Below are 12,932 nucleotides of genomic sequence, written 5' to 3' on the forward strand. Positions count from 1 at the left end.
GCCGGTCAAATGACGCCAGAAAGATTTCAAATAGGACCGAAGAAACTGACGAACCTATACATATTCCCGCCTTTTGCAAGTAAAACTCTTCCTGGAAGCGAATAACAGTAGAATGCAAATAAAACTTTACGAGGTCCAGAAATTTATCAGTTGTGACACCAGCGGAATTCTGAAACCGGACCGCCATATTCTTCCAAAGGTTCACGGAGAGCATCAAATAAACTGTTGTGAGGCACAGAGTAAAAATAAGCCCTCAACGTCAATAGAAAAACCAGTGGAGGCCGACAACTTGCCTCCTTCCAGGACCTGCACCACTTCCGTTGAGCTTCTAATGCCGTAAGGGTCACCACCAGCTATTCTGTCCAGTTGGCTGGACAGAATAGCTGGCTGGCAACTTTTTGCCACGTATCTCATTCGTACACAATGGTATGTAGTGGGCATGCAGGCTTGTGCGTTTTTCCTGGAAAGAAAATTTCTAGGCACCCGGTTCCAGCCGCTTCGACTGACTTTCCTACTGATTCCAGGTTCATCCCTGCAAGCAGTTTTAGTGCGACACGTTTTTGTCTGGAAGGGTTGAAGTCTACTGGTCGAAAGTTCTTCTTGATGGCTTCAGTAGCTTTTTTGTTGAAAGTATCGTTCAGCATTACAACAAAACCAGCTTCTTTGTCTGCCTCCAGAACAGCGAGGTCAGACGACTTCATGAATCTGGCAAGGCTATTGAGCGGATGGTTCTTGCTCGGGAGTGATTTTTTGAGACATGCGAGACCTTTCCCAATGATCCGGTCAATATCTTTGTCATTGACTTTGCAGCCGATTTTTTGTACTATCGCTACCAGAGCCGGGCAGTTTGTCTGAGGCTCAAAACAGTACTTGGTTTTTTTTTCCAAAATGTTCTTGACGCCACTTGGAAAAAGGACCCAAGTACTGTTTTGAGCCTCAGAAGAACCGCCCGGCTCTGGTAGCGATGGTACGAAAAATCAGCTGCAAAGTCAATGACAAAGATAGCGACCGGATCCAAGCTAAACACGACACAGAACAGAAACCTGTGCAGGTAATGCCTCACCTGCATAGTCTCTCACACAATTTGAAGAAAGTCTTGTCTCGCCACAGTTAAGGTTAAGCTGGTTTTTTTGGCTCCCTGCAAACTGGCGAAATTATGTCTGATGGTGACCAAGAAGCGTGTTAAGAAGGCCTGTAATATCAAGCATCAAACCGTATACATACAATGCACTGCCAATGTTGTGTATGAAATCCCCCTGACGTGCGGCAAAGTGTATGTGGGACAAACCGGGAAATGTTTCAATGAGCGCGCCCGCAAGTACAACGTCACCCTGAAGAGCAAATCTGGAGGTAACCTTCCGTTACACTGCAGCAATAGCCAAAACTGCTACTCCAAGCTTAATGAAACAAAGTTTCCAGCTAAGGCTCAGGACAAGACCGAGAGAGAAGTACCGTAATTGAGGCTTTTTCACTGACCTACCAAAAGACGAGTGCGTTAGCACGCCTTCTATTAACCTTTCTAGGAATGAACTATCCTTTTTGGATGGTTACATCTAGTCTCTCAACCCGTTCGCTCGTATGTATTTTAGTTTGCTTTTAGAATTTTTAACGTGCCTTTATCTCTCTTTTTTGCCGCTCTTTACACGGTTTTTATCCTCATTTCTCTTGTTCCCTTTCATCGTCAGAATTTTTTCATGTTGTTATGCATATTTTTCATGTTGTTATGCACTTCTTTCTTTTCATTGTCATCTTTCATGCAGCTCTGTATTCTCATGTTATGCGCTGTTGTTAGCCCATGTGAATTCTACATTACCATACCTTGGCACATGCTGATATGTTCACCTTCTTATGTTTTGAATCTCACTTAGACATGCCCCATTGCTCTTTCTCGTGTTTGTTTTTTAGGTTGACGCTCTCTCATGCAGCTTATCTTTGGATAACAGCAGATATATAAGTGCGCCTGGCTTCTTTTGTCGTCATTAAACTTGAAAGTTGCGCTTCTTTCCTGTTGTCTGTCCTCCTTTTTTCCTGTGAACGTTTTTTTTGGCGCACAGCCTTCAGAAATGTTAGCTAAAGAGGTCGGGAATTCTGCGGCAGCTCGAAGACTTGACCTCAACGAGTCACCCATCCGCGGATGGCGGCTGCAGCGGGAGGGGCTTTTGAAATGTGAGCCCGACCGCAAAGAATTTCATGGGCCTCGCCATGGCCATCATGTTGAGGTGGAGAAAAAAGTGGCGGAGTTTATTATCGAGCAGCGCAACCGTCTCATGGGGGTCAGTATCGACCTGATCTGTTGGAAAGTTAGAGACTTTGCTTGGGAGATGGGAAGTTCAGAGCATCTCGTGGGTGGGCCCAAACGTTCATGAAGAGGAATTAATTTTTTCTGCGGCGAACTACAATGATGCGGCAGAAGTTACCGGGAGACTTCGATAGCAAAGAAGAGCACTCCGCTTCCGAGAACTCAGCCTCCGAAAGTGAGGAAGATGAATAAACATGTTAGCAAATATGTCCGGTAAAGGTACTTTGCTTTGCATCATTAAGCCTCGCATTACATTCGTGGTTTTATTTTTTGCTGCTGGGCAGCACGTAAAGTCACCCCTCACGTTACATTCGCAGTCGCGTTACATTCGAGTAAATACGGTAATATCCTACGTCATGTCAAATATCACGTCGAGGAAGTGCCCGTGCGCCTTTTGCGTCGGGCAACAGCAGGCGAGGCGATGTTTGTTCGGAAGGTCTCGGCAATGAAAAATTGTGGAGCCTGATAGTTTCGGTTTCCCTTTTCAGAGTTCTCCTGCAGACCACAGCGATGAAAGCTCGGCTGTCAATTGGCCAGCCAGCACAGGTTCAGGCACTAATTGGTGCGTCACTGGTCTTTTCATTTTTTTTCACCAGAAGGTGTCTTGCCACTCCGGCGCTGCAGTGTTTCCCTCGGTTACATCCATGCGATTATTTTGTTCTTTTACTGGGGCAAAGCTGCATACTCGTCACGAGCTGCTAGCAATTTGTGCGGTGATGACTGTTCACACATCACGATGCTGCTTATGGAAGCTCCATTACAAGCGGGTCAAACTGTGAAAGAGGCCACAAATGCCTTTACCATTCTGGAGCAGTTCTCTGTTGAACAATCGCGAGAGTGCTCCCCAATTTTCGTCTCAAAAGCTAACGATTACCACATTGGTTTTCACCAAATAAATTTACTATGATATGAACGGTTTCTAGCAATTTGGAGGTGGGGGTAATTCGTTAATTCAAACCTTTAGATAATTCAGATACTTAATTCAGTCCCTTTAAGTCTGAATTTACCAATATCCCTAAAGAGAAACGTGTACAACAGCTTTATCTCACTGGTACTCACCTATGGAGCAGAAACGTGGAGGCTAACGAAAAGGGTTCAGCTTAAGTTAAACACACACTGCGAGCCATCGAAAGGAAAATGATAGGTGTAACGTTAAGGGACCGAAAGCGGGCAGAGTGGGTGAGGGAACAAACGCGGGTTAATGACATCCTACTAGAAATGAAGAGGAAGAAATGGGGTTGGGCAGGCCATGCAATGCAAAAACAAGACAACCGCTGGTCCTTAAGGGTAACGGAGTGGATTCCAAGAGAAAGTAAGCGTAGCAGGGGCGGCAGAAGGTTAGGTAGGAGGATGAGATTAAGAAGTTTGCAGGCAAAGGGTGGATGCAGCTGGCAAAGCACAGGGTTAATTGGAGAGACATGGGAGAGGCCTTTGACCTGCAGTGGGTGTAGTCAGGCTGATGGTGATGATGATTAAGCCCAAATTAACTTAGGTCATACTCTCTTCGCTATAGCAGTATTCAAGCACGACACAGGAGCAGTACACTAAGTATCTCCACTGCTTAGCCTACTATGTACTACTACCACTCCGCTGGTGCCTACAATTGCTAGATCCAAACTATACATTACCCTGGGTGCCTGAAAAGGCTTGGGGGCTGGCTGTTTGGTTGTGATGCCTCCCTCCCGCATCTTGATCGATTGCAGAATCGGGAAGATGGATTTGGCATAGTTCTGCACGAGGAGAAGAAGACAGGCAGGTATTATGCCCTGCCACCATCTTTCAAGAACAGCTGAAAAATGGCCACAATGCCTATCAGTCAGAACTACCCCCTTGCATCCAGCAGGCAATGACTACTATCTCAATAACAGTGCTCAAGAATTTTTCACATCATGCCGTTACCTTTGTGCCACCATAACAAGAAATTTTGTACTGAAAAAAACATAATGAGTACTTAACGTTCAATACCAATTCTACACTAGGATATCTCAAAAGGTACTTCCCTTCCATACCATCATCCTTAAAGCTACTATTACTTACAACTTATGCAGATTCACAGCTTGAACACGCATCATCTATTTGGCATCAAATAACAAAACACTAATCGATAAGCTTGAAGCCAAAGCAAAACCTTTCAGTCCATTTCATTTTCAACTATCACAGGTCAGCTAGCGTAAACCGATATGAATACTTTAAACATGTCACTATCAATCTAAAAGAAAATCACTCGTTTATGTTTAATTCACAAAATATATCATCACAACCCAACTTTCCACTGTTTGGATCCGGCCAGCCATGTTTATCTACTCTTGCCGTGATCGTAATATTCAAGTCAGCATACCACATTACCAGACATCAAAACATTTACACATGTTCTTCATTCAGACAAGTAATGACTGGAATAACCTACCTTCAGCCTGCATGTGCACTGACGACCCAAAAATATTTCAAAAATGCAATTACGAACATAATACTATAGTGTTTAACTCCTGCTGCTTTGTGTTTATGAGTTCTTTGATATTTTTGATATTTTTGTTTGTCTTAATTCTCTTTGTATGAATATTGTGTTATTCTATATTGTATTACTTATTTCTGATTGCTGTTTACATGTACTGTATTGTTATTTTTGCCACTCCCCTCTCAAATATACAGTTAAACCTCGATTTAACAAAGTCGGTAAAATCGGCACTTTACTTCGTAATACTGAAATTTTGCAACATCAAAATTTGCCTCCTAGCATACTCAGCGCCAGAAACGCGCTGCAGATAACTGACAGGAAAAGCCTTTATTTGCGATTGAAGTGCTCCTTCTGCTCTTTCTTCGCTAGCAACAACAGCGTTATGCGCATCTTCTGTGAGCTCGCGAGCTGCCCCAGCACGTTATCGTGCCAACCCACTTGTGGGTGATGGGAACGACTCACTCGCCTTGAATTTTGGTTTTGCTGTCACCATCATCCTCTAGTAAGTGCCCCGAGCACACTGCGGATACGACATTGCATTCCGCCGCTGTCACCTCTGCGACCAAGTGGCCGTCGACAGAAGCCTTGCGACGGGCCATGCCGTCAGCCCCCTACCTCCCTCACATTTTCCTTACCCTTCTTCCTTTCTTCACGTCGGTGACAACGAGGAGAGTGTCCTCCAATCATCAACCAATGAAATGAAATCAGGCCAGCCCCGCTCGTCATTTTCTGCATAAGCATGAGTGTGTGTCTTTTTACACATACACGCATCGTCTGAGTGAGAAGCGAGGTTGTCAGGTGTGAAGTGCACGACGGGATTCACAGCTGATGGGTGTGCCAATGGCACTGACCTTCCAGTCCTTTTACCAAGTTTTGGGCATCTGTAAACGTGATAAATCCAGCGTGTGCAGCATGCTGCCTTCGAACACAAGCAGCGCGTCCCATTAGGCGCCGATTCGCCGATTTTGAGTGCATCTGGATAATGCATTTGGAGGCGCTGGCTTCCCCTCGCGTCTTCCCGTGAGTTTTCTCTCTGTCTTCATGAGCGTCATTGCCCCATGCAAACTGACTGCTCTTGCTTCGCGCGGCAGGTGCATTCATTCGTGGCATGACTAGAGGCCACGTCACGCTGTCTGGTATCGTGACATGAGACGGCGCAGAGATGACAAAAGCATGACTATGGCTCCATACAGTCTACCGTAAAAACTGAAATATAGGCCGAACTTTTTTCAAAAAACCATGGCGAAAAGTAGACCCCCGTCTTATATACCGGTCATTAGGGGAAAAACTATGGGAGTCTTGCAACAATGGGCGGCTGAAGTCAACAGCCTCCATCACCATCACCATCAGCAGCAGCGCGGCATGGCGACGTTGTGGCACCTCCATTTTGCGTTTCCGCTGTTGCAAAGCTATTTTGATTAAAGGCTGCTTTTTCACATTTCGCTTCAAAATGAGAGGAACCAAATAGCAATTCACCGTCACCTTCAAGAAAAACGCGACTGGGTACGCGGAAGCTCGTGGCAACCTGGCGGCACAGCGCAAATTTGGAGTATCTAAAAAGAGCATTCGGTACTGGTGGAGGCAGAAGCTACGCATTACAACTTGCAGCAACCAGAAGAAAATACCATTCCATGGGAGGAAAGCAGCGTATCCAGAATTGGAAGGAAAGGTTGCAGAGTTCGCCTGGGAGCTGCGTGCAAGATCATTGCCTGTGACTGCTGAATGCATCCGCGTGAAAGCGGTAGAGATCACGGCATGATGCGGCGAAAGAAGCGAGAATAAGCGCATGTGTACACATGCGCATACTTCATTAGGTTTCGCCGCTCCATGCCATGATGATAAGGTGCTGATAAACACGCGGGTTGATGGGCGCACTACACTGTTGAGAAAATGGCCGGGTGTACATATGAGCAGCATTTAAAAGAAAATAAATACTGTCACCATTATGCAACCTGTTGTTTCAAAGTAACGGTGACTTCCGGTACTTTTTCCATTGAAAAAGGTTTTTTTTTTATTTTTAGAATTGGTTAGTTGAGGGTCGACCTATATTCTGGTCCGACCTATAGTCTAGTTTTTACGGTAATATTATCGCTTGTATATGTGGAACATGGGGAGGGGCGATTTTCGCGATTTTGAAAGCCAGTTTTTTTACAGAAAAGTTCTTTTTTTGAAGTTCACAGATTTTTCAGACTGTTCGATTATTCGGACCATTTTCCGGGTCCCACCAAGTCCAAAAAGTCGGTCGGCGACTGTAAACCAATACTGCAACAGTGAGTGCTAACACAGCAAAAACAAATGAGGTTCACAGCATAAAAGGCAGCACGAAATGGCAACCAGCTGCTCATACAAAGCAAGCAGGCTGCATTTAAGCCAAATTCAACTCTCGCCTTGTGTTTGCAGGTCTTGCACTGAGTCTTAGTTGAGCAAAAATCCACCCTACCTGGAGCACATAATCAGTCACACCGCACCAGGGACTATTGTCACGTGAGGGTATAAAACGTATGCCAAAGAGATACAGTAAAAGCTCGTTAATTCAAAATTGGTTAATTCGAACTTACGGTTAATTCAAACTGACGCCCAGGTCCCGGCACAGTCCCGTGTACTTCTTCGACATTGTTATTGTGCTACTCAAGTTTACACAGACAAGAACGACACATACAGACTGGGCGCAATCTGTGTACTTCATTGCGGGGAAACACCCAATAATTCGAGCAAGTCGGCATCCGCTACGTTTAATTCGAACTAGGAGCCACTGGCTGACACCACTCCTTGTAGATAGCATAGCGAGTAAAACACACTCCAAATTCACCAGAGATGTAAAACAATGAAAAATAAAAAAAAGCCGAGTGCACAATGCTCACGGAGCCCTTGTTCTGGTGCATGCCATAGTAGGTTTTCGCTGCCGTAACACTCGCCCGCGCCGCTGATGCTTCGGCGCGAGCCATTCCAGGTTTTCGTAGTGCCGCAGTCACGATCACGTGGTGTAAACAATTTAGTAGGAGGTTCGAGCGACGACGAATTTTGTTGGTGCCGTGAGTGCGAGCTACGTGGACAGCAGCGTGGAGACATTGGAGCCCTTGAGTGACGCCAATATAATTGAGGCTGCATGCTCCCAGCAGACATCGCAAGGCTCACGTGCGGTGAGAACAGCCGACAGTGATGAGTCTGACAGCGGCGACGAGACTATGCCACCGCCAAGCACACATGAAGTAGCGTCGGCGCTCAATGTTGCAGCACACCACTTCTCTGTCAATGAGAACTCTGACCTTTTGCAAGAGCATTGGGCAAGCTGTTGATGATGCTGATGAATTCTCGGCACAAAAAATGCAAACAAATGCACTTCGCCGATTACTTTTAATTTTGACAATCCTTCCCTGTAAATAAACATGTTTTAGAGCATAAATAGCATCATATATTCCAGCACTAAAGCTCACTGCTCACGCGAATGCATTCCAGAACTTGTTTGTGGCGCATAACTGGCCGATCAATTTATTTCATTTGCCATTAGGACCGGATCAATTTAATTCTCAGGATGTGCCCTTTACAAACATGTAGTAGCGCCTAGTTCGCGGTAACGAGTCTAGATGTGACTCCTTTGGGTTCTGCCCGCGCGGCGGGGCACTATAACTGCTCATTCTAGTGCTCATTCAATAATTCGAACTTCGCGTATTTCGAACAATTTTCCGGTACCCTTCGAGTTCAAATTAACGAGCTTTTACTGTAACAAGAAAAAACCTTCACCTGAATATGATAAGCCGAGCAGAAGGGTCTTCTAATCGACATGAGTCACCCTTCCGTAACTAAACTACTGCATAACTAAACTACTAGAACCTGCTATAACAAACAATGTGAGATTGTGGTTGGCTCTCCACAAGGCTCAACACACAAAAAAAACAACACAAACTACCACGCATGTTTTGCAGTGAAGGGGGAAGAGCACCGAAGAAAACAAATTTTATTAATCATGGTAAATTCTAAAACCTTCAACAAACATGCGTTTTTGTGAGCCGATTCTAAATACGCCATTTAATTACATGTAAAGCAAACACCCTAGTGCCCTTGTGTAATGTTATGAAAGTTATCTGCCGAGAGCTTTCAAGAAATGTTAGTTGTTAAAATGCATGCCATTGGCTTGTCTTGACATCAAGGAATTCAATAACGGTAAAATTATCACCCTGCCTATCACAGAAGTTCTGTTATGAGGTTTTAAAGTTGCCGCTTTAGAAACAGCAAGAAAAGCTTGTATCCCTGTTTCTGGAGTGTCAGCTTCAAAATCCTGTATCTTGAGTTGTATGATAGGCAGGATGATAATTTTAACCTTACTATATTCCTCAATGTTGGGAAGAAGCGATGACATGCATTTTAGCAAGTCTCCTGCACCAATATTTCTAAACCTGTCTGAACAAAAAAGCTAAGAGATAGTCGGTGCAGCAGGTTCATTATATCAAGGCCAACTGCCGGTACACCTTCATTACGCACAAGTTCACAAATACAGGTGCTTCAAAGAGGGTGGTACTGGGTAGGACTGCTGTAACAAATCGAGACCTGCAAATTTGGGCTTGAAATTGTTTGGATCAGAATATAACATGCAGCAGAAATTTGACATTCTAAAAGCTGAAGAGGAAAAAAAAACTCGTATTATACCATGTTTTACGGAACATCCTCATAAATAGCTCACCCGTATCAAAAGCCCGCCACAACGCAACAAGTGTGAAATGCGTAAACAGCGGTCTCCACTAAAGCAAGACTAGACTAAAAATGTGACAAAAAGTTGCAAAGCCGGCAAGGTTGTGCGTGGGCACTGTCAGGGGAACCTTGCCAGCCTCAGCAGCAGTGCTCACTATACCTTTGCTGCACTCTGGAGCACAGTGGCCCGTGTACGCCACTGACGCTCACGGCTGACGATATCCCGCGTGACATCAACGTCATACCCGAGGATGCCCTGCACGTCAGCTATAACCAGGTCGTCATACCCCTTGATGGAGGCGCGTTTCTTGGCCAACCGCTTGGCCTTGATGGCTGCAATCTTCTCCACGGACATGGCCTCAGACAGGGACCTGGCAGGAGGAAAGGGCACCCGAATGAAAATTTGTGCCTCATTTTCATACACATGACAATAAGACGCCTCTCTTGAAAACTCAACTCCTCAAACACCGAAGAGCAAAGTCAAGATTCAGTCTTTCAGCCCAACACTGAGTGCGGAAAGGGGCCCTCTGGTGTTTCTTTGGGCCTCATGGATCATCCAAACCCTGAGAACATGCTCAAGAGCAGGTATCTGCAGAACACACCATCACTGTCTTGTGGAGTAAGTGCCAAGGAAATCTTCTCCATCAAAGAGCAAAACATCCTAGCACACTGTTACCACACAGTGTCACCAACTGATTTGAATGAGCTTGCAAAGAACCATGATCATCATTAACCTGACTACACCCACTCTCACCCACACCCACCAAAAGGCCTCTTTCATGTCTCTCCAATTAACCCTGTCCTTTGCCAGCTGCACCCACCCTATGCCTGCAAACTTCTTCATCTCATCCGCCACCTAAGCTTCTGCCGCCCCCTGCTACGCTTATTTTCTCTTGGAATCCACTCCGTTACCCTTAAGGACCAACGGTTATCTTGCCTTCGCATCACATGCCCTGCCCAAGCCCATTTCTTCCTCTTGATTTCGACTAGGATGTCATTAACACGCGTTTGTTGCCTCACCCACTCGGCCCGCTTCTGGTCTCTTAACGTTACACCTGTCATTCTTCTTTCCATAGCTCGTTGCGTTGTCCTCAAAGGGACAGTGAGGAGAACTCTATCAAATTTTTTTTGTTAGCAAAATCTGATAGTTCGGCATTCCATGGCTTTGTTGCCACTTGTCCGGGAGCGAAATATGCATCTATTTCAAAGAAATTTGGATTCGAAGTTGAAAAAGTTTTTCCCGCCGCTTCAATTCAAACTCGAGAACTCCTATGACGTCACAGCAAACTCTTATGACGTCATAGGACGGAGTGACGTGAAACGTGACGTAAACGCAGACTCCGTGATTTCTGGTGGCTAGAGGTGCGGTCTAGCAGCTGCCAAAATGAAAGCTACCACCGCCACACGTTGAAGGCATCTATCGGAGGTCGCTACCATCTCTTCATTTACGTTTGCACCGCGTCTTGCCAGCATTACAATGGATCCCGTTCCCGAACCCGACGACGAAGTTCTCGCAAAAACTCTCGCACCAATTCATCAGGCACACTCAACCATATAGGTGGGTCTGCCTGTGCCCGGTACACATCTCGCATGCATTACACACTCTCCACAGAGTTCTCTCTGACAGATCGAATAACACCATCAGCATTCCGGACAGCCATTCGAGTTTTCCATAAACTATGGAGGCCCAGAAGCATAATCATGTCATAAGGGACACCTGTGTCATCTATGTCTGCCGGTAAGTAGCGAATGCCAATTGGTGTTATGGGTAATTCCTTTTTTAGTGTGCATTGTAAGACATACCAATAAAAACTCGGGTCCCAGCATTCAATGGACACATGTTCTATAGTTTCAGGCTTTTTGCAAAGCAAGCAGTTCGTTGTCCATGGTACAAATATGCCTTTGTCTGCAAGCCATGTCTTAACCGGCAAAGTACTCGTGTGTTGTTTAAAAAAGCGACGGCTCAAGGTATAACCATCAATGAAGGTGCATCTAGTGAATGTACTCTTCCGATGCAGAAGTGTCCGCACTTTCACTACGTATATATAGCGAAAGATGCATTTGTTTCAAAGAAATTTGGATTCGAAGTTGAAAAGGTTTTTCCCGCCGCTCCGATTCAAACTTGAGAACTCTTATGTCGTCACGGAGAACTCTTATGACGTCATAGGACGGAGTGACGTGAAACATGACGTAAACGCAGACTCCGTGATTTCTTTCTGGTAGCTAGTGGTGCGGCCTAGCAGCTGCCGAAACTAAAGCTACCACCGCCGCACGTTGAATGCATGTATCGGGGGTCGCTGACATCGCTTTGTTTACGTTTGCTCCGGCGTCTTGCCAGCGTTACGATAGATTCCGTTCCCGAACACGACGACGTAGTTCTCGCAAAAACTCCAGCCTGCATTTCAGCTACCTCAGCCCCACAGAGCGTGCGATGCTTTTGAGGGAGCACGGTTAGGTTAGGCGCTGGCGGGTCGTTTCCCCTTCCTCAGTGAGCAGCCGTTGCAAACTAAATATCATAACCCCAGTGGGGGGAGTCGCGAGGGGCCAGGACAAGGTTGGCGCGTTGCACCCATCGGAGCCTGGCCGGGGCTTTGGGGCCCAACAGATTGTGATTCCTTGAATGGCGCGGAAGGGCCAAGTTATTTATCTTTTTGCCACAAAAAACGGGTGGGTGCTCAAGGGCGGTCGCATTTAAAGTTGGCGGCTTGAAACTAAGGCCAGCGCACGACGCTTCAGCGGCTTCCTCTAGATCCAACGGGTCCACTGGATCGGGCTCTCTCGGCCACTTGTATGTGCCTTCAGATGTGTACTGTGAATGGATTAAATTAGCCGAGAGCTCGAAAAGAACAGCTCCGCCCAACTGCCAAAGCTATTGAATTACGTCAACATGCACCTCGCCGTGGAGCCGAATCAGTCCGGCCGGGCCAGTGGCGGCTGGCGCACTCGGTGCGAAATAGAGACGTGCTCCAAGTCTCCGCCAGTGCGGTCAGAGTGCGCCGAAGCCGCCGAACGCGTCGGCGGTCAAGCGCAGTTGGAGTATAGTGGGTCTCGCTTTGGCCGATGGGACGTCGCCATGCAGCGCGCATGCGCGCATTATGCCGGAGCATAAGCACGCCTTAACAGAGCCTGCGCTTAACTGCTAACCAATGCATTCGATGGCGGCATCTCTGGGAGCCACTGAAACCCCCCGCTCACTCACTGAATAAAAAAAAAATCCTGTGCTGAGGCTCGGAATCGAACCAGGGCCTTTGCTGTGTAAGGCGGAGACGCTACCGCTCCGCCACGACGTCTCAGGGTAAATTTGCCAATAAAAGCGCATCTAGTGAATGCACTCTTCCGATGCAGAAATCTCCGCACTTTCGCAACGTATATCCTGGCCTAACAGAGCTAGGCTATCAGCAATCTTTCTTAACTGCCTTGGACCTTGTCTCCCTTCTCTAATAAACGATTTCCGTTAAGTAGTTAGAAATTGACTGGCACAGCCGGGAATGT

The 12,932-nt window shown here is 46.3% G+C and overlaps 1 protein-coding gene across 1 annotated transcript in view; it reads right to left on the minus strand.

Annotated features, from left to right (window-relative positions):
* LOC144103229 (parafibromin-like) overlaps positions 1 to 12,932 on the minus strand; it is a 136,705-nt gene that overhangs the window by 92,360 nt on the left and 31,413 nt on the right. The window contains exons 7-8 of the mRNA XM_077636006.1: positions 9,601 to 9,811; positions 3,928 to 4,029 (exon numbers count right to left, since the gene is read on the minus strand). Coding sequence (XP_077492132.1) covers positions 3,928 to 4,029; positions 9,601 to 9,811 — 313 coding nt within the window. The remainder of the gene's footprint in view (positions 1 to 3,927; positions 4,030 to 9,600; positions 9,812 to 12,932) is intronic.

The sequence above is a fragment of the Amblyomma americanum genome, chromosome 9 (genome assembly GCF_052857255.1).
Source record: "Amblyomma americanum isolate KBUSLIRL-KWMA chromosome 9, ASM5285725v1, whole genome shotgun sequence".
In the NCBI taxonomy this organism is placed as follows: domain Eukaryota; kingdom Metazoa; phylum Arthropoda; class Arachnida; order Ixodida; family Ixodidae; genus Amblyomma; species Amblyomma americanum.